The 25,550-nt window shown below is 51.2% G+C and overlaps 10 protein-coding genes across 10 annotated transcripts; 5 read left to right on the top strand and 5 right to left on the bottom strand.

Annotated features, from left to right (window-relative positions):
- Nucleotides 1–1,006: 1,006 nt before the first annotated feature.
- ALTATR162_LOCUS3161 (uncharacterized protein) lies at nt 1,007–5,364 on the bottom strand (the record flags this gene model as incomplete). Its single annotated transcript, XM_043310767.1, has 8 exons — nt 1,007–2,694; nt 2,742–3,303; nt 3,357–3,952; nt 4,041–4,122; nt 4,177–4,683; nt 4,733–4,883; nt 5,090–5,181; nt 5,233–5,364. 8 exons carry the CDS (start codon nt 5,362–5,364, stop codon nt 1,007–1,009), a joined length of 3,810 nt encoding a protein of 1,269 aa, XP_043166702.1.
- Nucleotides 5,365–5,891: 527 nt separating this feature from the next.
- On the top strand, nt 5,892–7,898 carry ALTATR162_LOCUS3160 (uncharacterized protein; the record flags this gene model as incomplete). The annotated part of the gene is made up of 6 exons (XM_043310766.1): nt 5,892–5,945; nt 6,000–6,075; nt 6,123–6,186; nt 6,404–6,473; nt 6,538–6,922; nt 6,970–7,898. 6 exons carry the CDS (start codon nt 5,892–5,894, stop codon nt 7,896–7,898), a joined length of 1,578 nt encoding a protein of 525 aa, XP_043166701.1.
- A 131-nt stretch (nt 7,899–8,029) lies between these two features.
- ALTATR162_LOCUS3159 (uncharacterized protein) lies at nt 8,030–8,780 on the top strand (the record flags this gene model as incomplete). The annotated part of the gene is made up of 2 exons (XM_043310765.1): nt 8,030–8,175; nt 8,228–8,780. The coding sequence occupies 2 exons, from the start codon at nt 8,030–8,032 to the stop codon at nt 8,778–8,780; spliced, it is 699 nt and encodes a 232-aa protein (XP_043166700.1).
- Nucleotides 8,781–9,393: 613 nt separating this feature from the next.
- Nucleotides 9,394–10,347, bottom strand: ALTATR162_LOCUS3158 (uncharacterized protein; the record flags this gene model as incomplete). The annotated part of the gene is made up of 4 exons (XM_043310764.1): nt 9,394–9,578; nt 9,633–9,863; nt 9,935–10,057; nt 10,113–10,347. The coding sequence occupies 4 exons, from the start codon at nt 10,345–10,347 to the stop codon at nt 9,394–9,396; spliced, it is 774 nt and encodes a 257-aa protein (XP_043166699.1).
- A 1,237-nt stretch (nt 10,348–11,584) lies between these two features.
- On the top strand, nt 11,585–12,581 carry ALTATR162_LOCUS3157 (uncharacterized protein; the record flags this gene model as incomplete). Its single annotated transcript, XM_043310763.1, has 2 exons — nt 11,585–11,692; nt 11,742–12,581. 2 exons carry the CDS (start codon nt 11,585–11,587, stop codon nt 12,579–12,581), a joined length of 948 nt encoding a protein of 315 aa, XP_043166698.1.
- A 2,353-nt stretch (nt 12,582–14,934) lies between these two features.
- On the bottom strand, nt 14,935–16,673 carry ALTATR162_LOCUS3156 (uncharacterized protein; the record flags this gene model as incomplete). Its single annotated transcript, XM_043310762.1, has 3 exons — nt 14,935–15,366; nt 15,416–15,956; nt 16,003–16,673. 3 exons carry the CDS (start codon nt 16,671–16,673, stop codon nt 14,935–14,937), a joined length of 1,644 nt encoding a protein of 547 aa, XP_043166697.1.
- A 499-nt stretch (nt 16,674–17,172) lies between these two features.
- Nucleotides 17,173–18,363, top strand: ALTATR162_LOCUS3155 (uncharacterized protein; the record flags this gene model as incomplete). The annotated part of the gene is made up of 3 exons (XM_043310761.1): nt 17,173–17,254; nt 17,304–17,567; nt 17,621–18,363. The coding sequence occupies 3 exons, from the start codon at nt 17,173–17,175 to the stop codon at nt 18,361–18,363; spliced, it is 1,089 nt and encodes a 362-aa protein (XP_043166696.1).
- A 39-nt stretch (nt 18,364–18,402) lies between these two features.
- ALTATR162_LOCUS3154 (uncharacterized protein) lies at nt 18,403–18,785 on the bottom strand (the record flags this gene model as incomplete). Its single annotated transcript, XM_043310760.1, has 3 exons — nt 18,403–18,475; nt 18,530–18,712; nt 18,763–18,785. 3 exons carry the CDS (start codon nt 18,783–18,785, stop codon nt 18,403–18,405), a joined length of 279 nt encoding a protein of 92 aa, XP_043166695.1.
- A 245-nt stretch (nt 18,786–19,030) lies between these two features.
- ALTATR162_LOCUS3153 (uncharacterized protein) lies at nt 19,031–20,231 on the top strand (the record flags this gene model as incomplete). The annotated part of the gene is made up of 2 exons (XM_043310759.1): nt 19,031–19,100; nt 19,162–20,231. 2 exons carry the CDS (start codon nt 19,031–19,033, stop codon nt 20,229–20,231), a joined length of 1,140 nt encoding a protein of 379 aa, XP_043166694.1.
- Nucleotides 20,232–22,429: 2,198 nt separating this feature from the next.
- Nucleotides 22,430–24,367, bottom strand: ALTATR162_LOCUS3152 (uncharacterized protein; the record flags this gene model as incomplete). The annotated part of the gene is made up of 1 exon (XM_043310758.1): nt 22,430–24,367. One exon carries the CDS (start codon nt 24,365–24,367, stop codon nt 22,430–22,432), a length of 1,938 nt encoding a protein of 645 aa, XP_043166693.1.
- Nucleotides 24,368–25,550: the final 1,183 nt, after the last annotated feature.

The following is a 25,550-nucleotide window of genomic DNA, read 5'->3' as shown; positions in this document are numbered from 1 at the left end:
AGGGTCATTAGTCTCAGTCGCATAATGTCTCTAAAGCGTGAATCAGTGGGTCAGCTCGGAGCTACCTTGATCCCCAGCGCTGTGCGGAGTATGCCAGTGAAACGGCTCTTCTGCCATTGGGTTAACGTGTGTGTCCTTGAAACTAAGGCTCACCAACAGCCACAGCGTACAGTGTGAGATCGTCAAGAAAAGGCATGAAACTGTTGACTTGAGCGACGCTAAGACGCGCTCGTGCCAGGAATTGTTGCTTGTTCGAGTTCGTGGTTGGTTGCGGCGATTATGTGAGACGTCTTGGCAGTTTGACCTGACGATGATGGATCGCGTTGTGCTTCAGCACCTCCACATGCGCGGCAACGGCATATGGGTTGTTAGAGCCACACACCGGCCTTTTTGTGTAATTTGCGGGTTAAGGCGGTGGTTCTAAAGATTAAAGCCATGACGCGCCGCGTGGACCCTGCCAGCATCAGTCTAAAGTCGCGTACAGCGGACTTCAGTCCGACGGTAGAGCGAATCTAGATCGTTTGGCAAACAAGGGAAGACACAGTCGCTTGTAGCATCTCATCGTGTGATAATGCAATCGATTGTCGTGATGAAGCGCGATGAACAGTTGAAGGGTCAGAGAAGAAGGAAGTCATGAAGCCGCCAAAAGTGGAGCAACCCCAGTCGATAAGCGAGGCATTAGCATGACCCAGTCGCGGGCCACCAGCCTTCCGCATCAACACTGTCCGTCTCCTCAGGCAGCATCGCGAATCATCTATTGTCGCGCGCCCTCTTGCCTTCCGGGAGTTGGAGTCAGTCCCGTGGCTACGTCATAATTCCATCTAAGTATGGTGTCAGGTGTCAACAAGCCGGATTTCCTGCTGAGGCCATCACTCAGCATCGGCAAACACCAACTTGAGAAACGAAGTCGAGTAGGGTATATTACATAATGTACAGTCTATGAAGGATTCTAATTTTGGCTCCACTCCAGGTGAAAAGAAAGCACTCAGTTGTGTCTGCTCAAATATCATGAGGGTATCGCCCGGTCCATACTCTGGCCTAAGCACATCTCGTAGTACATACCCTTCTTAGCGAGCAAGTCTTGATGCGTGCCGCTTTCCGCAATCTTTCCCTTCGCAAAAACCACAATCGTATCTGCATCTTTAATGGTGCTGAGACGATGCGCTACCGCGATTGTTGTACGCCCACTTTGCGCTTCTTCAAGCGCTGCCTGAACAACCCTCTCAGACTCGGTATCAAGCGCGGAAGTAGCCTCATCGAGAAGAAGCAGACGCGGCTCGCGGATCAACGCCCTGGCAATAGCGATGCGCTGACGCTGCCCGCCCGACAATTGCGTGCCTCTACTACCGCACATCGTTGCAAAACCGTTCGGCAAAGACGCAACGAAGTCTGCGATGTTCGATTGTTTAGCTGCGGATTCAATCTGAGCGTCAGTCACGTTGCCTTCGACACCCATGGCGATATTGTCCCGCACTGATCCCTGGTATAGAACCGGCTCTTGCTGAACCAAAGAGACATCTCGGCGGTACTTGCGCGGACAGAGGTCCATCAACGGGACGCCATCACAGGTGATACGTCCCGTAACAGGATCGTAGAATCTCTCGAGAAGCGAGACCATCGTCGACTTTCCACAGCCCGAAGCGCCGACAAGGGCGATGAATTGACCTGGTTGCACATCGATGTCGATGACTTCCAGGACCTTAGCGTGTGGCCGAGACTTGTACGCAAAGTCAATGTCCTGTACCTCAACGTGTGCTGGACCTGTGCCCTTCTCATCGTCGAATGGCGGTTTCAATACATCTTCCTGTACAGCAGGTTTCATCCTACGCAACCAAAAGATGTAGTTTGCAGCAGTCGCCGACTTGGTAAGACTCGTAGTGTACGAGAAAAAGGCCGCAGCCGCCTCCCCAGAGAAAATGACACCGATAAAGACCGTGAAGAATTGGGTAGTCGTGTACTCTCCCGTACTGATCAGTCGGCCGCCGTACCAGAAGCCAAGGGCCATTGCCAGGAACGAGATGGATTGCGTAAGTGCATACCAGAACATGGTCCAAACCAAAGCTTTGATGCCGTCTCTTGCGACACCTCGTAATCGATTCTCGTAGAGGGCGAGGATGTGTCTTTCGAGCGCGAGACTGGACACTGTGCGGATGGCGGAGACTGCTTCAGAAGCGAGAGCAGCGCTGCTAGCGAAACGTTTGCTGGTGAGATCTTCTAGCTTGAACTCAAGTCGAATCCTGAGATACCCAGAGAACACAATCAGAGGCATAGCGCCAAAGACCACTACGAGGCCTAGTTTCCAGCCAACCGCAATGGCGAGGATTGAGCTAGAGACGATATTGACGACATTGATGCATATAAGCATCAAGTTGAAGCCCATAAGATCCCGCAAGCTGTCAGGATAGGCTCCGAGCTTCGATGCTAACGCGCCGCTCGCGTTTTCTTGGGCATCGAAGAATTCCATGTCTTGCTTGAGGATGAGGTCGAAAATTTCGCGTCTAAACTTTCTCGCGACAACCTGTGCTACGATGTTGCTGGTCCAGCCAACAACACTGTAGACAGCACAATTGCCAAGTGCAACGACGAAAAACATCAACGAATAGAAGTCACCCTGATCCACTGCTTCGTTTGAGGACAGTTGAAATGCTTCAACAACCCGAGAAAATAGGATAGCCTGAGCTGGATATGTCGCTCCTGTGGTACTTTAGTAATAGCCCGACGTAAGCGATTTGAGAACATACCTCCGGCTAGAGTTGCGGCAGCCAGGATGAGGAAACATTTCCAAAGATCTCCTTGTTCCTTAAGGACTATGAAGGTACATTTCACCAAGTTGTAGTTGATACTGTCGTTGTCTGACTCGTTCGCTTCTTGGCCGATAGCGGATGCTTGGGTCTGTGTGCGAACTAGGTCCACCTTTTCTGTGGCATGATCCTCATCTGGCTGCTCTTCGCTCTCTGTCTGTCCGAGATCCTGAGCCTTGACAAGACGAGCGTAGGCACCATCATCCGCGAGGAGCGCGTCGTGTGAACCTTGTTCAACCACGACGCCGTTAGCCATGACTGCGATGTTGTCGGCATTCCGGATAGTTGACAACTTGTGAGCGATGACAATCGTAGTCCGACCTTTCGAGACCCGTTCAAGCGCTTCCTGTACTATCTTCTCCGCCTTTGGGTCTAGAGCGCTAGTAGCTTCGTCTAACAAGAGTACAGTTGGTTCCGAAACGATAGATCGTGCAATCGCCAAGCGCTGTTTTTGACCACCTGAGAGATTCATAGCGCGCTCGCCGAGCTGCGTATCATAGCCCTGCCTAAATTTAGCATAACATTTATGAATATGTGAGAAGCACCTCAACAAACCTTCGGTAGTCGCACAATGAACTCTTCAGCATGAGCGTCCTTGCAGGCCTTCTCTACGAGCGCTCGCTGATCACTCTCTGAAAGGCTGGCCTTATCGGTACCGAACAAGCCGAACGCGACGTTTTCGTATACAGTGCCAGAGAATAGTACTGGCTCTTGCTGTACCAATCGGATGTTTGTACGAAGCCAAGTAAGATTGAGTTCTCGTATATCTGTGCCATCGAGATATATGGTACCGGTAGTTTGGTCGTACCAACGCTCTATCAAACCAATGATCGTAGATTTTCCACTACCGGAAGCTCCAACCAGTGCTGTGGTCTTTCCAGCAGGTGCCAACAACGTCAAGCTCTTCAAGACTGTGATGTCGGGTCTGGCCGGATAGGCAAAACTGACATCCTTAATCTCAACGATACCTCTACACACATTTGGTGTCTTGCCATCTTCGCTCAAGGGATCGATCTCGGACTTCCGGTCGATGGTCTTGAATAGCTCATCAGCCGAGGAAGATGCTTTTGTCAGGGCGATGATTTGAGGTGCGATGGTTGTCATAGCGGTTGCTGCGACGATGACAGCGAGAATGACAGTGAAAACGTCGCCTGTTGATTAGTTAGTGTCATATACCACGTGAATTGGTGGGACGAACCATCCTGTGTCCATCTCAGCCCCAGTTTGTGTATTACGTACCACTTTCTTTGATTTCGCCCCTGGCAAACATCCGAATACCTTGCCAGAAGGCCAATCCATAGCCAGCGTAAATGCAAAAAAACTTTTTGTTTGGTTAATGTATGTCTCACATACGTCGCGTACAGTCGCAACTTACCTCGACCGAGAACATTACGGCATAATTTGGGCACTTCTTCATACCCACTTCTTGGGCATCGCCAAGAAGCTTGTCGTATTTGCGAGACAGCAATGGATGGAGCCAGAACGCATGAACCGTCCGCACTGTCGAGAAAACCTCCTCCGCAAGTTGCCCAGCTTTGGAGTAAATCGGTAGCAGTTGATTCTCATTCTTGGTGTCAATACCTACGGAGATACCGACTACGACAATGATCGTCGGAACGATGCTTATCGTTATCAGAGTGAGCTTCCATTGTACGATGAAGGCGATGATGAATGCAGAGACGAAAGTCGATACACCTTGGATGATCAATGTAAGCTTCTCGGATATACCGTTGTTAATATTGTTTCCGTTCGTCGTAGCCTGCGTCGTAACTGAGGCGGCTTCGTCTGAGTCGAAGTACGCGATGTTCTGTCGGAGAATGTGTCGGATGAAGTCCAGGCGCAGCGCTTTGGTAGTGCGTATTGCTGCAATTGAGACGAACGCCTAGAAACATGAGAATATTTCTGTGCAGTACAGAACGTTATTTACCTACCGAGTGTATGTAAACCAGACCAAACTTTGCAATGAAGAGATACACAAAGTACAGAGTGTACTTATTTACTTCTGAGCGGTATTGGGCCGGGGTAATCGAGCCCGTTGCGAATCCAGTAAATGTTGACACAAATTTCCCGAAGACCAGATCCCTGTGGAATGTGAAAAGTAAATTAGTGTATGTTTGTCAAGTGACGGATGCTAGGCGTTGTGAGATTTCACGGCCATTTATCTTACAGCATGGCGAGACCTGGGTGACACCAAACCGCCATCGTAAGGCACAAGCGCAACAATGGCCCTGTACAGTCATCCAGGCCATATCAAACGCAATGAATGGTGTTGTGCATATGTTACTTACATTAGTGGAAGTAGGGTTCCAGCGGCGATTGCTGCAACGAACGCGATGATGTTGAGCGTCCAACTGGTGCGATCTGCATACTTGAAAATGCGCTGGTACAACGTCATTCTCGACCTCTCTCTGATTCTGCTTAGCATGCTTACCACATAGCCGCCCATATCACCCTTTGGCTCCTCAACCGCGCCACCGCTGTTGTCGGTCGGTGTTGTACTTCTCTTGACATCATCGTTCGTGCTCCGCTCAGGCTGATTAGACATGTCTTTGTCCGGTGACATATTTGGTGCGAATTTTACATGCAATGAGTGGGCAGACAACAATGCACAACATGGTTATCTCAAGCCATCTCAATGAATATGAGCATTTGGCACAAGCTGTGTCCGGACTCCGCAAAGCCCGGGCCCGCGGCATACAGGCGTTCAGAAAAGGGCGTCGCAAGCGGCTGAATATTTCCTTTATGGGTCGGGATACGAGCAATGCGAGCCAATCGGCGATTTTTCTGAGGCTTGGCTTAGTCACGGGGTTGCGCGTTCTTCGCGTCTTCGCTGGTGAAACTTGGTGGCAGCTTTCGGTTTGACAGCACTTGCAGTTTTGACATACTCGAACAGGGTCTGTCGCGAGATCTTAAACTGCTGCCTACTGCTAGCGTGGTTCTTGTTGTGAGTAATGACATAGTTGATAATTTCCACAGCCGCGGATCCCGAGAAGTCCGTTCTCTGCACACACCCACATTACAAGCCACTCTTGCAATTCATACTCACTGTAGGTGTAAGACAACCGCGGCATCGATTGCGTAACCGCCACGATGGAAGACGACGACATGGATGGATCGGTTGATGGAGCCATGTCCAAGCGTGCGGTAAGTCGCATGAGAATACCCGGGACGGTACACACGTTGACGATCTACATCTAGTGCGATAGTTGCCGTACGCGCAAGATACGTTGCGATAGAGGCGTGCCATGTTCCAATTGCAAGGCAAGCAAATTGAGTATGTTGTACTTGGCATGTCCTTGGGGTTGCTGCTGATTCGCGAAGCTTGCAAAACAACTCCTCCCCAACAGAAAGCGCAACGACAAAGGGTCCACATCTCTGAAGAATAGTAAGTCTAATCTGTTTGTGGCGTAATCGTCATTGTTTGTGGCGCCAGCCGTACCCACACTGCTACCCATGTTCTTGGTAAACGTGCGTTCGCATGAGCCTAAAGCACTTGCGATGCTCTCAGGTTGCGTTCTGCGGGAAGTGAAGTCCTCCACGGCCAATCAACGAGCTTTGCAGATCTGATGTTGAGTAATCTGATCAGAACTGACCGCATTTAGCGAGAAGAAGATTGATCGGATCGAGGACCGCTTAGCGAGTATCGAAAACGTTCTTGCCAGCCTCGCAACGGTAAAAATTCCGATGCATGAACTGCATGTGAGACATACACTGACTTGGTACATTGTCGTTTTAGAAGCTCGGTAATCTAGACCTTCAAAAAGATTCCCATGAAACCAGCAGCCAGTCGCGGTCGAGTAGGGTCGGTCCTTCCAGAAGTCCTGGAAGTTGTCTCGTGGATGCCCCTACACCTGCGCCATTCGAAGGCGAGAGCTCTATCAACAGCCAGTCTGATTATGCTCGAGCGATGTTGGCGCAAGCGATTGGGAGCACGTCCTCTATCGGCCAGAATGAAGAAGTCAAAATGGCGCTCACTGCTCTTGCGGAGATGGTTTCCCAGCAGGGTCAAAATAATGCGTCTTCCAACCCCTTGATCAACCACGCTCTTGCCGACATTGACCCAGCCAATCTAGAGCGTCCGCCGTGGGATACAGTGTGCTATGCTTTGGAAAAGGCTAGCGGTAGGATGTCATACACCGTATTTCTTGGTAAGGGCTAATGCGACCAGAATATCCAACTATGGCCTTCGCGGTGGTGTTTCCATTCTTGAGGATGGCTAACCTCAAGGACATCTTCTACGAAGCGTATCATAGCCCAGAAACCTGTAGCGCTGCTCGACGTGTGCTCACTTTCGGTGTTTTGGAAAATGTATTCAACGAATTCCGCGTCTTTCCACTAGCCGGCATGGACACTGCCAACTATTACATATATGCGACCATCTGTAGGAGGCAGACAGAAGTGGCATTGTCACAATTGACTATATGCTTGCCAGCGAGCTATGAGAATATCATGGCCTTGGTACTTGGCGCAGCACAAGCGGTTGAGATGTGCAAACCATCCCTATGTTGGACGATGATATCGAGTGCAGCAGGCTTGTGTCAGAGCTTGGGTTATCACCGCATCAATACCATGGTCAACGACAATCCTGAAGACCGACAGACGAAGATCCATGTTTTTTGGATGATATATATGTTCGACAAAACCCTTTCGCTACGCCTGGGTCGCTCAAGTATCCTCCAGGACTGGGACATTTCGCTGCCATTCGTTGTATCGAGCGACCCCAACGACAAAAATCCGGAATCAAGCGCCATGCTTTCGTACTGGATCAAGGTCGCGCGAGTTCAGGGCCTGACCTACGAGAAATTGTTCTGCCCTGCTGCCTTCTTGAAGACCACTGAAGAACGCACGCGCATTGCCATCGAGCTTGTCAATGCTCTCAACCAAGCTTGGTACGAACGGGGAGATGCTTCACTTGTAGATTTCGTACAGTCAGGTAGTACATTCAATCTTGCTTCGCAACGGCCGAGCATGATAGGCCACACCCCAAATGAGACACCACTCCCGTCTCAATACAAGCGTTATGTACACAAGTCACCTACCATGGGACGTGAGCCAGGTATCAGCGAGTATATCCAAGGCAAGTTTTACCAAATCTGACATCTGAAATGAACTGACTTTTTTTGGATAAAGGTTCTTTTGAGCGTGTTCAAGACATCTTCTTCTACTCTGATGTTGTCATGCACTATTCAACCGTCGCACTGATTCAGCGAGCGGTGAGTCCAAGCAACATGACCTTCAACCAGGAATGCCTCGAGTCCTCACGAGCGGCTCTTGTAGCGCACATGAGAGCTAGTGCAAAGTTCAATAAAAAGGGCCAAGAAGATCTATGGTCGGGATACGTACACTGGTCGGTTCTGCAGGCACCGTTCACACCGTAAGTACTCCACTGGTATCTACACACCGCTTTAGCTGACTCACTTCCATAGCTTCATCGTATTATTTTGTAATGCCATTCAAAAGGCAGATACGTCCGACGTTGATTCTGATCTAAACTCTCTTTCCGAGTTTGTTACCAGTCTCGAATCTTGTCGCACGCTTTCTGAAGGGGCAGACAAGCTGTATAAGATGTGTCACCTTTTCTTACGGGTCACCAAGCTTTACGTAGCGGCTAAGAGACAAGACGCCGCTTCACGGTTGCGGGGCGTTGCACAGAACAAACATTCCGGATACTATACAACTGTGGATGGTACACAGCTCGACCTTAGCACCATGTCTCAGTTTGATCCTTATCTTAGCGCGCTCGGTCTGATGCCTGACACCGCATGGCCTACGACTGCATACTCCACCACTCCGGCTTCGGCGAGCACAAATCCATTCGGAGAGGCCCAGGCAATTCAGAACACGAACGATTCTGGGTTGGGCTTCGGAGCACCGCAGGGAAACCACAATCCTATGCAGGACTGGTTCTCGGGATCACGCTATCTCTTGAATATGATGGAACCAGGCGACGACCTGCAAATGCCAGATCTCGACTTGTAATGGATACAAGCATAGAGGCAAGCATTACCTTTGGCGTATGGAGAATGATAGACCTCAAGGGCTGTACATCTGCTTGTCATTGACATATACCCCACTCTCGACATTATTAGATGTCCTATCCTAGCTGTCATATCGTTTCAAACCATTTCTGGAATACATTCGCGAGCAGGCGTTCTTTTGCATTACTTTAAAAAGTATCATTACATAGCAATTCGGAACGATAACAGCCTCCATCTTGCAGCCTCGTGAAGCATGCTTGATGATATGAAATATATTCTGAGTAGTTTCACGGCCATTGTTTTCTATGCGCTTCGCCATTCCACTATCTGCCCAAGCAGTTGAAACAGCATGAGGACGCTGTATTGTATGGCCGAAACCGACAGGTGAAGCCCGACGCATAGATCACGTTGCGAAACTGAAGCGACGTGCTTCATGCGTGAATGAGAAACTCGAATCGATTGCGGACAAGGAACGATTCATGTAAAAAATAATATGAGGTAGTTTGCATAAAAAGACATATGCCATGGAATCTCTTCCGGTCAACTAGTGCACATACACTGAGGATATTATTACGCTATATACACCGCCATTCAAATCGAGTATGGAGCTGAGCTCATACATCAAGATCCGGCATCGCATTGTCGTTAGCCCAGTCCTTGATCTTCTCAAAGTTCCTGCACACATGTTTACTCTCGTAGTCAGGCCAATACCCCTTCTTGCCCTCTTGCGGGTGGAAGGTGAAGACGTTGACATCGGAGAGACACATAAGGTTCATACGAAGAATCTCAATACAGTGGTCTAGATGTTTTGTTAGTCGTAGTCATGAGTGTAGAAGATCGAATGCGAGCGTACCGAGATGCGCCCTGACCTTTTCAGGCTTGTCGTTCGTGTCGCTCCACCAGAGCTTGGGGTAGTAGTCTGGGTACGTTGACATGCGGAGGAGGTTGAGGCAGTGAAGTTGGTGGAACACTTCTAGACCGACTCGGTATCCTGTCTCGCCTGTCTTCGGGTTTACGACTTGGAGGGCATCGGCAGGCTTTTGCAGCTTGGGAAAGTCTTCCATAGAGACCATTTGATCGGGTACTGTGTGGTGTTAGCGACAAAGTCTTGAGTGGGTATAGTGCGGGTATGTAAGCAAGGAAGATGTGACTTACGGTATGCGACGTCCATCCATGCATTCTCTACATCGTCGGTAATGCCAACGTACTTGGAGGAGTTCAATGGGTTTGCCAATTCAAACTTTGTTTGACTGTACTCGACAACATGCATCGCAGGCGCTAGATCATGTTAGCTATCATTCCCAAGGAGCAAGATCAAGAATTGTGAACATACAAAAAACGTCGAATTGGTCCATTAGCTTCGCTGCCGAGTGGCCTGAAAAGTCCTTTTGCGACATGACCGAACACGTCAACGAGAGCATTGACAGTGTGAAAAGGAAAAGGTTGAAAAGCGTGACATAGATGTAATTCCTCCGCCGTTGCCTATCATCTCCTTGGTATTGTGTCTTGATGAAGGCGGCGTTTTCGGAGTCGTCTTGTGACGAGCTGGAGTCGGTGTATTTCTCCATGACGTGTCTTGCTGCGATGAGGATACGGTGAAATCGACAAAGATGTTGTCTAGGTGATGTTGAAAGAAGTAAAATTAGTCGACCCGCGATGTAGAAATAATGGTGCCCGCTCAGCGTTCGATAACAACAAAGGTGAATAGAGATGGAGAACAACGTAGCGAACAAGTGAGAAATGATAGCCCAAGGAATTGTGGCTAGTCTTGCAACACCAACGTCAGATACGTTTTGGGTATCGCCAAAGGCAGGTTACCGAAACACGGAACATCTCAAAAAGTGCCGCTATGCCGTGTATGTCGCTCCCTGTAAGGCATCTCGTCCCGGTGGCGCCAGGCAACAATAGCCTTGGACACCCGTCTGCAACAAGGCTTTAAGGCATTAAGCTTTTACCAAGCCTTCTGAGACGCAGAAAGTGGGATCGTCTCAGTATTTCCGTTGGTTCAGCCGCTGCTTGGGTTTCGAGGTGAACACTTAGCCAAGACTGGATGTTCATACTTCGGCACCATCGTTTCAGCTTGGCGCGCCAACCCAAACGAGGTTCTTTTACTGACATGACACGCACATGGAACAAACGTCCCGACAACATGATTACAGAATATCGGAAATAACGTCAAAAGGCGCCTGCACTTGAGATGAACCGCGGCTTCGCCGCACTAGTTTCATGGGTAAACTCGTTGTCGGTCGACTTGATCCAATGAGATGCGAGTCCCAGAAACCCAACATCGTCTGAACAACGCGAGTTATACGGATTGCCTTGGTAATAGGCACAGAATATCCGGTAAGAGTCACGGAACCTGAGGCTAGACACGGCGGCGCCGCGGCTCGGTTTGGACACGACCGTATTCTTCAGACACTGACAGGCCTTGTCGACTGCTGGCGGCGTCGTTGGTGGAGACGGAAGCCCGTCAAGACCTTCCGTGTTTGGCTTCCCGTACAAACGCCTTCTACTGCTGTCACATCGCAGCGAACTCGATGACCTACTGGGGTGTCAACTCCGCTTCTGTGCCGTAAGCAATGCAACATGTCTCAGGACCTGAAGGAGAAACCAAGCATGTACCCGCTCTGCTTCCCAGGAGCCTACTTCACTTATAAAGCATCTCGACGTTCCAGAAGAAAAGGCATCAAGCGTTGAACGTGCTCATTCCTTCTCACAACCTGCTCAGTCCTGTTTCATCTATTCTTCTCTGCTGGCAGATCCATTCTTTCATCCAATTCCAGACTCATTTAAACTTTCTTCATAATGAGATTTACCGCACTTACTCTTTTGGCCCTGGGTGCCTCAACCTCAGCCTACGTTGTGCCAAACAACAAGCAAGCCGTCGATAATGCTGTTAAAGCTCGCATGCCAGTAAGTTGGCTGATGTTCCTTGGCATGATATATACTTATAGTTCTATAGGGAAGCGGACCTGTCCACGCATCTAACCTTGTTGCTGCACTCGCAGATCGTAGTGTAGAAGCTCGCCACCATAAGGGCAAGGGTGGTGCGGGCGCTGCTGGAGGCGCCGGAGGTGCTGGTGGTCTAGCCAAGCTCTTCGGCCGTGATGCTCAAGAGTTGACCCAGGAGGAAGACGATGCCCACTGGGCTGATCTCCACACTCGCTCTCCTCACCACAAGGGCAAGGGCGGAAACGCTGCTGCCGGAGGAGCTGGAGGAGCTGGAGGTTTGGCCAAACTGTTCGGCCGCGACCCTGAAGCGCACCACAAGGGCAAGGGTGGTGCGGGCGCTGCTGGAGGTGCCGGAGGTGCCGGTGGTCTAGCCAAGCTCTTCGGCCGTGATGCTCAAGAGTTGACCCAGGAGGAAGACGATGCCCACTGGGCTGATCTCCACACTCGCTCTCCCCATCACAAGGGCAAAGGCGCAAAGGCTGCTGGTGCTGGCGGTGCTGCTAAGCTCTTCGGTCGCGACCCTGAAGCACATCACAAGGGCAAGGGCGGAAACGCTGCCGCCGGCGGAGCTGGAGGAGCTGGAGGTTTGGCCAAGCTGTTCGGCCGCGACCCTGAAGCGCACCACAAGGGCAAGGGCGGAAACGCTGCCGCCGGCGGAGCTGGAGGAGCTGGAGGTTTGGCCAAGCTCTTCGGTCGCGACCCTGAAGCACATCACAAGGGCAAAGGAAACGCTGCCGCTGGTGGTGCTGGTGCCGGTGGCCTGGCCAAGTTGTTTGGTCGCGACGCTCAAGAGTTGACTCAAGAGGAAGACGACGCCCACTGGGCCGACCTCCACACTGGCGACAACTAAATGTTCGCAAGCTCTGGATGAACCACGAACAGTGTTGGAGAAGGAAGAGTTAGTAGCGCGAGTAAACTAGATGATTCCCTTAGTATATGTTTTGCCCTTCGCTGAGATGTTCTCTCGTTGATGCGGAGGGCCTGTAATGTAGATATAGATGAAAAAAACCTGGTCAATGATCAGGACTGAACCATCGCCTGTATGTATGCATAGATTGTTGTGACATGTGTATGCCTAGATTTGAACGCTCGTGGAGGTATTCGATGGTACTTCGACATTTGTACGTCGTGTAGTAGTACGTTGAATATATCCTGGCTCTTTGCGCTGTGGCAGGATCACATAAGTCCAAGTCCTCGATCTCCTCACTGTAACCTACAGCAGCGCGCCTGCACCAGCGCCCTGATCTACGACCAGGTTGGCTCCTCCCGCTGAATGGGCCGTCTGGTTTCTGGCTCGCTTGTGGCCACGGTTGTCGGCGCGCAAGATCTGAATATCAATCCAGTCTCCATAGACAGCCGCATCAAAGCCCAGGGTGTTGAAGAGGCCGCGAATGAGATCATAGCACTCCAGAGGGCGGTCTGACTAAGTGTTGTATGCTGCCATTCGAAGCGAAGGATCGGCCATCAATAGCTCGCGACGAGTATCGTTCTGGTATGTTCTAATCATACTGTTGATCAGGTCATATGTGTGGGCCCAATGATTAGATATCATGGTCCAAAACAGAGGGATAGCGGCCTCATTAGGTCGCGGCATGACATTCCCCACCAGCCGTCCAGCAGATGCTAGTCACAAAGAGGATTCCCATACGCCGACCGGAACCCAAAAATTTACTAAACATCCACGATACTCATGATAGTGTTGTAGTGGGAAGCGACCGCGTCTCGTGCGAAGGAATTTCGAAACTTGGCCAGGCGATCCGCCTTGTTGCGGAAGGCGAATGGGAGGAGATTGATTGGCTCCCGTCTGCATAGAGAGCAGCTTTAATGCACCGAATGGCGTCCCGTATGGTGGGTATGAGAAGTTGCGCCATGTGCTCAAGTTCCCAGTGTCAAGCTTCCATGCCTCCGCGCGATAGCTAATGTACGCCAGTATGCAATCTGGATGAAAGCGATAGCAAGCTGCACAGGCTACCTGAACGAGAATATCGAAACCTGGGGGCATATCGTCCAAGGGCAAACAGATGAGACAACGCATACTCGGGACTGAAATTGAAACGTAATCGACGGTTACTGGTAGTGGCCGAAAGTGGTCGGAAGGATCAGCCAGCGCTGAAGTCAGAAAAGCCCAGTCTCATGCTGTCGCACCCGTTCATGCCCTCTAACCTTCAACCACGCCTTCCCCATGACCACATCTGGTCTTGCCGATTCTCCATCATCCAGATTGAGGCCGTGCAGGAGGTGCCCGTTATTATATCGTTGATATAGTTTGGATACAGAGAATGCCTATAGGCTGCGTTTTCAACTTGTCGTTGACAAATGAGAGGGTGCTGTATGTCTTCAGTGGGCGACTTGGAAACTGAGCTTCGGAAATCGGCCTGCGATTGCTCCTGATACGCTAAATTGTGTTTGGCTTAGCGTTGTGCACGCACTATTGATACACGCGGAGGAATTAAGGCAATGGCACTGTCGCCCACGATGATGCAGGTTGCTTTCAGTTGCTGTTACTCTTAACGACCAGATGCAAAGTACCTAGGTAATCTCCCCTGTTCTGCTACCATATCAGAAGGTAGACTGGTCGCTTTGCAGTAGATGAGAACAATGATCCAATGACGCGCGTAGGTGGCCCCGTCCATGATCACGTCGCACTGACGGTACCATTATACCACCAGCGACAGTCTCTTGATGCACTCTCTTGCTCTAAATACTGTCAGCAATGATTGGTCGATGAGAGAGTGTGGAAGAGTAGTAAACATACCGCGTAACCTCAATGCGGAAACTGTGGTCCATGAATTGTACGGTCAACCCAAGAAGTCTATACCTCTTGGTTAGTATCGTTGCTGGTGCAGTGGCACCGGTGATACCTCAGATTGGCTTCATAAAAGCGTTTGAAAATGACATGAATGTGCCAAATGTCTTCCAAGGTGTCGGTTACTGCGACCGAACTACCAAAAGAAGCTGACCACTTCAATCAACAGCACCAAACGAAAACTATCCGTGGCTAAATGCATCATGAGAAAAACACATTTCCGCATGTAGTAAAAATTGGTCTATACAGATGTATCCTACAGACACGAGACTAGCTACATTGTTTACAACGGTTATGCTAGCTATGGAATTCAGACCGCGCCAAGTAGCAGCCGACTCCACCCAATGCAGCAACAATCCAAGATCCCTCTTCAACAAAGGATGCTGGAGGAGATCTTCTACCCAGAATGTTCTACAATCTCGCTAACAAGCTTGCCATCCTTGATATAGCTCCTGATCTGCTCCGGCAACGGGTTCTCGGCATAATCGTCCTCGGTGGGCAGGTTGATGTTTATGCTGCTGCACTTGCTTGTGAAGACTTCAGTCGCTAGCGAATCCTTGGAGAGGTATACGGTAGCGCCATCAACTTGGTCTAGTAGAATGGTGGGGAGGGTGCCGAGTACTTGTAGCGCAAAGTTGGGACACTTGATCACGTCTACGGAGCTTACTAGCGAGTCAATAATGAGTGATGTGCGGGAAGAGTTGTCCAGTGAAAGAGCGTTAGCCTTGCCGTTGATACGGATGGTTGTGTTCTTGCAGCGGGAGATGAGGATGGAGTGGTTGATTTCGGCGTCGATCTCGATGGTTTCGGATGGGGAATCGAAGTTGTCCTTTTTATGAGTTAGTAATTAGTTCACTACAAGTTTGAGCAACACATACTATTATCCACTTGTTTCCATCCAGCTCCTTCTTGGGTGGCTTCTTCGTCCGCATGCTCTCCGGCTTCTTAGCCTTGGGCGGCGCGGGACTCTTACTCCTCAGACTGCCGGTGCTATCGCTTCGTTCAGGGACTGGCGCACTCGCTCGCAATGACGGGTTCTTATGCGTCATTTGGCTTGGGTCGACCTTCTTGAGCCCCTTTGTGACATCGGAGCCCTTGTTGAGATCGCCGAAGACAGCGTTCATGTCGGGCGCGGCTTTCTTAGTGACCGGTGCGGCACCTGGCGGCGGCGGTGGGCCTGGTGGTGGTGGAGGACCAGGCGGCGGTGGGATACCGCCTGCTGGAGGAGCGGGTGGAGGAGGAATGTTCGATGCGCCTGAAAGGGGTGCGGAGGAGATCTCCTTTGCGGCATCTTTGGCGTCGATGCCGTTGCTGTTCCAAGCTACACCTGTAGCATGGTGCGTCTTTGCGTATTCGGCGAGAGCCTTGAACAGCTTGTAGTAGGCCTGAACCCATTTCACGTGTGCTTCGCCGTCAGGCCTGTATCTGTTAGCTCTGCCTCAAGGAGGAAAAGAAAAGGTCATACTTGTCGCGGTACTCCTTAAGGACCTTGTTGCCGTACATCTGAGCTCCACCGAACAGTTCGTTGATGTGCTCATGGGGCTTCATACCTCCGCCCTGGCCAATCGTAACCCATCCAAGCGATCCAACACCATCGGCAACCATGGAGACGGAATTTTTTAGCGCAGGGTCGCGGTTGCTCTGTCGGAACTCGTCCGTCTTCTCCATGCTCGCCTGGAGATCCTTGAGGAGCTCCATCAGAGTGCGGTCATCGGGTTTCTTGGCCTTGTTCGCAATGAAGAGGAATTGGCGCTGGGCGGCGAATGCTCCCTCGACTGCTTTTGACTGGCCCTCGATGACGCTTCCCAGCTTTCCGCTCAGCTCTAGCCAGTTCTTTAGGTCCGAGTTGACCAACTCATCGAATGCTTCAATCGCGGGTGGTGCGCTTTCTGCGACCAATTTGGGAGTGGATGCGCTTGTGCTGGCCGCTGTCACGCCCGGAGTAGCATTTGTGGACGCTCCATTGAGGCTGGCAGCTCCATCGCCGTTGTTGGGTAGAGCGGTGCTGGCGATGTCTTCGAGACGCGAGGTAGCAGCTTCGAGCCTACGGACCATAGACGTCAGTACATTGTCTGTTGCGACGCGCATCTGGCCATGTCGACCGAGGATATGTGCTTGTTCGGGCCCAGGAGCCATCACAGGGCACTCTCATAGAGTAGCGGGATGCGCAGAGCGTTGCAGGATGGTAGGTTCGGGTACTGATCGGTTGTGGTTTTGAAAGGAAGGTACTTACCGCTTGATCAGCGTCGTCAGGTTATTCATGTTGTTCGCCATGTGGGGAAGGTACGTCGCAGCGTTTGTAGGGAAGGCGCCTGTATTCGGACAGGTATCTTGAATGCTCGGGGAAGGGGCAGCTGCGGCACGCTGCAGCTCGTACAACGCCTCTGGGTCGTACTGTGGAGAGGGAAGACGACAACGAGACAACGAGACTTCCCGATGCCTCAACTATGAAGGTAGAGGAATATATATTGGTTCAAAAAAGCACAATTACAGGCAGAACTTCACAGGGTCAGCTCTCCCCGGCGCATGGCCACGGCTGCCCACATGGCGCTAAGCCGTCTGCAGCCAAGGCTCGTCCGTTCGAGACATGCACGTCAGCGGCATACTATCAACCTCGCGATCTACACAAGGCAACATGGGAGCATCAAACATGGCCGACCAAAACGCAGGCAACTATGACAAGATCGATTTCTGCACGCTGGGAATGTTTATTATAGGTATGCCAGGAGTAATTTTAAATACATTCATGCCGCTGAGACTATCAAGATGAGATCGAATTCCCCCCACCAAAGCCTCCAGTCAAAGACATCGTCGGCGGAGCAGGGTCATACTCAGCATTAGGCGCACGCATCTTCTCCCCACCACCACAGTCGGAATCCGTGGGTTGGATTGTAGACTGCGGGTCTGATTTTCCACCTGAGCTGCGCGACTTCATTGCGCAGTGGAAGACTGGTGTACTGGTACGCGAGACGCCCGATCGGCTGACTACGCGAGGGTGGAATGGCTATACTGGGGGAAATGAGCACCGAGGTCAGTGCCTATGTATTATCAGTAATGATACCAAGCTAATCAGTCCCATGAAGCTTTTCGATATTTGACGCCGAAATTGCGTGTGGACCATGAGACTTTGATTGGTACAGACCTACTGTGGTCCAAGTCGTTCCATCTAATTTGTTCTCCATTACGCTGCATCGACTTGATTGAGAACATCCTCGCATTACGCAAACAGCATTACAAGTTGGCTCACATCCGTCGCCCGGTGTTCATCTGGGAGCCCGTTCCCGATTTGTGTACACCCGCAGAATACGATAACTGCCTGAAAGCGCTCAAGTATGTTGACGTGGTCAGTCCAAATCACGGGGAACTTGGCGGCTTCTTCGGCAAGAACACGGACGGGAGGGATTTTGTAGACTTTCGAACAATCGAGGAGCTGTGTGGTCAGTGGTTGGACAGTGGAGTTGGTGACGGGAATGGCGGAATTGTCGTGCGTTGTGGCAAAGACGGCTGCCTAGTGATGCGCAACGGGCTGCGGAAATGGATGCCTGCATACCATCAGTCAGCAGAGAAGGTGGCCGATCCTACGGGAGGAGGCAATAGCTTCCTTGGTGGCCTGGCAGTTGGCCTACTTCGCGGTGGCTCCAGCTGGGTACCAGAGAATCTCGAAGAAGCTGCGGTTTGGGGGTCCATTTCGGCGAGCCTTGCCATTGAACAGGTCGGCATGCCCATTCTCTCACAGTCAGCGGACGGGGAAACGTGGAACGGTGTTGGTGTCGAAGATAGACTTTCAGATTTCAAGCAGCGACTGGCTAGTTATGTACAGCCTTAGTCGCGTTCACTGCTCCCTATAACCCCCCTCATTTCCAACTTAACCCTCGATGGTTCTCTCGATAATGTTCTGGTCTTGTTTCCGCTCATGCTCCCTGATCTGTTTGCTCCAGCTGTATTGTTGTTAGCATCCAGGACTGAGCCAACTGTGTAAGAATAGGTCGTACTATCGGCTGGGGAAGAATCGGTGGCGTTCGGGCATCTTGTCACGGTATTCGCGGTTTGCGCTGAGCATCCAGGCCATGCCGACGATGCTTCCGAGAGCGAGGCCTACAACGGCCGTGTTGGCTTTCCAGTTGGCGGGTTGGGCGTACCAACCACCAGCCGGTGACCAGACGTGCTTGGGGTATCTATTCCACGTCAACTCTGCACTGGCAAGCAATTGGCGCTCTGTTCGTACGGGATCTTTCCTCCTCCGCCCATGGTGAATGTGGTTGTGCGAGTTCGTGGGGTATGCTGTCTGCGGAGCTGCCGTGAGGTCGTTGTCGCATGGTAGGGCTGCCGGTAGCACGGGCCCCGAGCTTGGCGGAAATTCTTTGGCAGTCGCGATCATGACCTGTGTGAACACACGACCGGGCCAATTGCTGCTGCTGCCGACTCCGCCTTCCTCGACTTCTCTGCCGTCTTCTTTTACATCTTGTCTTAATGAAGCGGATACCCATACAAAGATGCGCTTCGCAATTGCTGGGTGCACCCTCGCCACGCCGGCCCTCGTGTCCATATACCGCGGCGAAGAATGTACGGAGAAGCATTATACCCCATAGTCACCGGATACATGCCCGATTCCAGAGCACAGTAGCAATCCCGGATGACGGTGAATTGGAACTGGAAATTGCAGCAAATTCTGGTGCACCATCACCACGCAAATCAAGACGGACCCGGCCACTTGAGAGCCTTCCATCCCCACATCCCAAAGCCGCCGAGCGTTCGACCAAATTACACGCCCTACGAAGTCGACTGTCCCTCCCGCCTCGCTTCCCCCTCCAAGCTCTCGCACGAACCCTCGTACACCCCTCCGCCGACCCCAACCCCGCCTTCAATAATGCCTCGCTATCGATACTCGGACGCCAGTTGCTTGGCTACTACACCTCCGAGTGGCTCTTGTGCAACTACCCACGTCTGCCAATGGACGTCGTCTTCGCAGCAGTAGAAGCATACATTGGACCCAGAGCGCTAACCACAATTGCAAGCGAATGGGGCATTGAGGCGGCGGCCGAACCGGGTGGTGAGGTTGATTCTGGCCTACTACAATTCAAGAGAATAAGGTCGGGCGACGATCTCCCACCAGAGTTGAGGCGACAAGCACCCTGGAAATGGAATGTCACGACCACGCACAAAATCATGAAGACGGACGAATTTGGCTCCAACAATGCCGCACCAAGTCCACACGCGCTACAAAGCACGCCAGTGCCACTGGAAGAGGCCGCCCAGTCTTTTGTTCGAGCACTCATCGGCGCATTGCATGTACACATTGGCTCGCCGCTCGTCAAGCGCTTCTTCCGTGACCACTTCCTTAGCCGACATCTCGATATTAGCACAATCTTTGATTTCCAGATGCCAACTCGTGATCTTTCACGGTTATGCGCGAGGGAAGGCTTCGAACCACCCGTCGCCCGATTGATCTCAGAAACCGGTCGTCTGAGCAGACATCCTGTCTTTGTGGTTGGCGTATATAGCGGAAAGGACAAGCTAGGAGAGGGGTCAGGCAGCTCATTAGATGAGGCCAAGACAAGAGCAGCGGCGGCAGCACTGAAGGCATGGTACCTCTACAAGCCGGTCGAAGTCACTGTCCCAAGCAGCATGGAGGGTGAGTTGGATACGAGCAAGTGGCGGCCGAACCACATCGACCACGGCGAGGTCATTGTGTAAGATATACGACATCAAACATACTTTGGAGTTGTAGGGGATTTACTTTAGGTACGGATGGCATCAACGGACGGCATACTTTTCGCTTGTGCAGCTTAAGAATAGCGGAGGGGCAGGATTTACGCCACGTTATGCCACGTCGAGGGTTGAAGGCCGGCGCACCCAGCAGCAGTGCGCATGTATCATATGTGACATGAGGATACCATGATGATCCGCAATGTGTACAATATAAGACGAAATGTTGCATCACAATACCCATTACTTGACATTTTGTCCGTGAACAGAACAGAAGTGTGGCATCTGGCGGAATGATGTTACGGGTACTATACCAAACCTAGAGCAGACTGATGGAATCCTAACTTCGACATTAAACCCTTTACACTCTGAAGTGAGTCCCTTTGCGGTAATGATTAGCGTTAAGTACATCCAGAGTGGCGTGAATCCTCATGTCTCCTCTTTTGCGACCCCTATACATCATTTCTATAATGACCGTAACACTTGTAGCGTACTACTTCTACGAAAACATCCAGTTTGATGAATGCTCGCCTACCTGCGGTTACAATCGCCATAGACCCTGTAAATATATCTCGGTGTCACATCCTCACGTTACTGCCGGATCAAAATTCAACCCCAGAAAAGCCGTCTTGCTTTCCAACATGCCATCATAGCACAATACGATAGCCCATAAGGGGCTATCTCAGGCCCCTAGACGAGCACCGAAAAGGATCAGGTTTAAACCCGCGAATCCGTCGCCCAACCAGATACCCAACGGCTTAAAAACAGCGATATCAGAGATCAAGAAGAAACCCGGCGAGATGCAGCGCGATAGGCTCCATCGTCGATTCTATGTGCGATACGCCCTTTCCATCCCTTGTGACGACCTGAAAAGCAAACTTCGCAGATCCAACATCGACTACACCCGCGAAGAAGTGGAATGTGACGCCGAAGTAGACGTAGTGTTCAAGTTGCCCCCATGGAATCTCGAAGAAGAAAAGCCCGCACCAAGCATCTACGACCTCTACCGACACGAACCCGATTACGGCACCTGGAAACTTTTCTCGAGTGAATAGATGTTGATGATCTAGGCTATCACCATTAGTGCAGAGATATAATCATCTAGTTTCATGATGACCCGGATAGGCGATATGACTCCTGTCTCGATGGCAATCCGGTAGAAAGGAGGGCGATATTGAGGCAAAGATACGAAGATGGTGAGACAAATAGTTCTGAGCTCGGACAGACTACTGAAAATGAGGAGGACGAGGGACGAGGAAGAGAGTGAGGGCTCAATTGATCTCTTTGCGTATGACGGTGAAAACACCGATAGAGAGGTAAGTGATCACTTCTATACTTCCCCTAGTCCACTGCCCTCGTCCACAGGGAATGAGTGTTGAACAATGACGGGAGAAGAGGAAGACGACGAAGAGTGATGAGGATTGAAATCATCATGATGCTAGCAGCACGCTAAATTCTCGCTATGAGGAAGCCTGTTTCTCCTACATGGCTAGTCATGATGTACTAAGAAGAAGTTCGCAGCTATATATGAAAATAGCGGACACCTTTAGGGTGCATTGAGCTTCACGTGATTTTCAAAGAAACAAGCTTCTTCGTGCACTAGAACATCTTTTCTGGAGGGAAGTCATTTTGGCGAACCGCTAATGTTGGTCAAGATGACCGTTGATGATGTGATTTCATTGATTTTATCGGAGATATCTGTGAGAGAGAGATAGAATCAAGGACTTGCGCACTGCTAGAATCCCAATCCAGTCACGGTTACTTGAGACGCCCTCCTCTTGGTGCAGTCATAGCTCAAGATCATTCTTCTAAATGCTCGCTGAATACTACCTCGCTAATGAAGATGCTACCAAGCGTGGAAAAACACAAGGAAAGAAATCAGTGATAAGAGGGTCTGCTAAAAGCGGGGTCGCAAGAAGGGGTATCAAAGGTCCGACCCAAGTTCAGAACGGACAAGATAGTAAGAAAGTAAGAAAAGGCCTGTAGTTCCGGTATGCATCTCCGGCTCTTTCTCGCTGAGATTCGTTTCCGTCTCTTTCCGAGCTGTCAAGTTTCACACACGTCGTCCGGCTTCGGCATACCGACTGACCGAGAACTATGAAAAGCCGATGTCTAACATGTTTCGCCAAGTATCACCTTGGCGTGAGTCCACGTTTGACATGCTGTTCGAGGCTTGAAGTTTCCGATCACCAACCACCTGCTGGTTCTAACCTGCGGGTCTGGGTCTGGAAATAACCATCAAAGACACTTAGTTCTGGTTTGCGTGGCGCGTAATGCTCCGAAATATCGACCAACGTCGCAGTCGATGCACCATTCATGCCAAGAGATGCTGCTGCTTGCCCACTGTAGCCGCCGCCGTCCAAGCTACGTCGTCTTCCTCCAGTAGCTTTACCGCTACTCAGACTGGCCAACACAAATCTCATCTTTATCCTCTCCTTTGGTCCTGGTAGCAACATCTTCTCGATAATGCTCAACCATTCGGACTCCGCTTTCAACTGCCTAAGCTTGCGTCCAGATCCGATAAGTCCGTTTCTAAGGTTTGAAGTAGTCGCTGCATGCAGCCGGTTCCGCCAGCTCGCCACTCGGTCAAGATGCGCGTGGTATGACGCATCCTGGGTGGATGCAGCCCGGTATTGCGCAAACACTGACAGTGATTGGCCTTGTGCGACTGTCATCATTGACAGGAAAACACAGCCCAATGAGAAGACGTCCGCCATTCTCTTTCCACGTGAAACAATGGTTTCGGGCGCTGCGTAGACGTACGACTGGTCCTGGAAGTACGTATGAAGCTGATCAAGGCGTTGAGAGTTCGCCATTGTCGGACTGAAGGTGTCAATACTCTGCCCAATGTCGAATGGAGCAAGAATGATGCGGGCACCGTCTATCAAGATCTTGCGAGGCCGGATACTTCGGTGGCAAATGGATTGCGAGTGAAGGTATTCAAGGGCGGAGGACAGATCATGCATCCAGTCCACTAACAACTTCGAGCGGTTCGGATCGCTCCCGGGAAGCGCAAGGTAGTCATCCAAAGTGTATTGTGCCTTCTCCGTCACGATACCGACGTGACTCGGTTGAGAGTATGAGCAAAGCAACTTCGCAATGTTCTTGTGATCATGTTGCTTGAATTTGTTAATCTGATCCAAGAGCGCAGCTTTTTGAGAGGACCGAGCGGTAACAAAGCGCTTTCGCACCAGAACACGATCGTCGCTGCTACCTTGCATCCGAACCCAGTCGACACTCTTTTCGGAATTGCGCGATGACCGAATAAGGCTGATATGCTGCAACGGGACTGTTTCCCGTGCAGTGAAGTCGACGTGTGCTCCCGTCAGCGGTAGTTCCTTGGACGTGGCGCGCCACTGTTCCTCAACGACCTTGCGTGCATTTCCTACGATGCCTTGGAGACGATCTTCCGGGAACGGCAAGCTCTCGTCGCGTAGATCAAAGAAAGAAGCCTGACGCCATGAGGCAACATCGTCGCAAACGAACAAGAGAATCGCGAGCCTAGGGTTAGACAAAGTCCACTGCCAGATCTTCTTGACTAGACCAGAATCCCATCCCTGCTTTCGTACGAGCTCGTAGAACCATCCAGAAAGAGACTGACCCTGAGAGGACAAGATAGAGGTATTGATATATCCGTTCACTAACGGTACTAATGGAGCAATAGGTTGTCGATAAGGATTCATCGGTGAACCCGGGTAGTCACCATTCCTTAACGACTCTCCAGAAGTCTGAGGAGGTGGAGACATGGGCGCAAATCCTGCTACCGGATTGATCACCCTTACTGGCTGGGGAGCAATAGGCGTTGTCGATCGGCTCGTGTAAGGCGGGGTATGTTTCGGACTACCTTTCGGTGACGAGGAATCGGTCGATTTGTTTGAATATGTTGAAGCTGGGCTGATCATTACGTTTGACCACGGGTTGTTGTTTGTTGTCGTCGGTGTTGTGCTTCGACTGGTGGCAGACGAAACAGACGAGGTAGTAGGAGATTCAGTCTCACGACCTTTGTACCACGATTGATCATCATCGCGGAGGTTGACCATGGATATGGTATGCTGTAGACTGTATTGAGGTTTGGGATATTGCATCGCAGGCGTTCGCCACGGGGAGTTCGATGCGTGTTGCATTGCGTAGAGTGGAGGGAGCCCAAGTCAGGCGAACAGCGCGTGGCCAACGAGGAGCGCCGTAGATTAAAGTAAGATGTTTACAGCGACTGGAGGTTTGCCTCGTGTGGGCTCGTGACAACTTGGAAAAAAGCAAACAAGAAGTATCAGCGTAACAAAGTGAGGAACGTGAAAGCCTTGAACGACGACTTGGGTCCAGGTGCCCTGGTCTGCAGAAGAAGTACAGCGGCACCTTTCGGGCAGAGTCGACCGCTTACACTCCAGCGAGCCCAAATAAGGCTGTTCCCAGTAAAGGTCTAGAGGCTTTTGATGTGCTGGCAATTACTCGCCCGCATTTCGCAAGACATTAGTGGAGGGTGACAATATATGGCCTTAGACAGTGGGTGTATGTGTTGGGCGAATGCACGCTGTGCACGAGTGCACCCATGTGGATTAGTTGTATGCAGGCGAACGTGGCCACCTCAGAGTCGCCTTCATCGTCAAAGGCGTAGCGTATGCATATGTTCGCAGCCCATCCTTTCCCGTATGGTGCCAGATCATCGAGCAGTCTGATATGGAGCGCGCGATCCGTCCCGTACCCAGTGAGTGTGGTCGGCAGTGTGCCTGATTATGCGCAGCGTTGCGCGACAAGGCCGCTAAGTTGCTGCACGACCAAGAGCACATGAGATGCAACGGAAACAGGACGCAAATCCTCTGTGCTCTGTTACACGAACAACAACTATTGGCGCAGAGGACGATACCGACGAGCTTCCCGCTGAGGTCTCTGCCGGGTGGAGGTCCAGAAGGACACGAGGTTCCGTAGCTCACCGTCTCTTCTCGGCATCGGGACAGGGGATAATTTATCTCCGTGTGGCTTCGGGAGTGACGTGCCTCGACAGCAGTGAGCGGCTGGGTCCGTTAGGCGGTATTGAAAATGCGGTCGATGTTGTACAGTTGTTCAGGTGTTGCGTGCCTCAGCGACACGTCTGCGTCAGCGCAAGTGTTGCCGGTCTAAGTTAACAGCGGCCGCTACCTGTGTCAACATCGCTTGTTTCTGAAGAAGCAAGCGCCAGAAGCCACACCCCAGGGAAACTTGAAATGTGCAGATGGCGCAACAGAGGCTGGTATGATGGGAAACTGAGTACATCGGCTTCTGGACGGCGTGAAAGTGAAACCAAAAAGCCGGGAAAGACGGCACGAGTAACGC

Source organism: Alternaria atra (assembly GCF_907166805.1).
Source record: "Alternaria atra isolate CS162 genome assembly, contig: 22, whole genome shotgun sequence".
In the NCBI taxonomy this organism is placed as follows: domain Eukaryota; kingdom Fungi; phylum Ascomycota; class Dothideomycetes; order Pleosporales; family Pleosporaceae; genus Alternaria; species Alternaria atra.
This window is presented reverse-complemented; position numbering and strand designations above follow the sequence as displayed.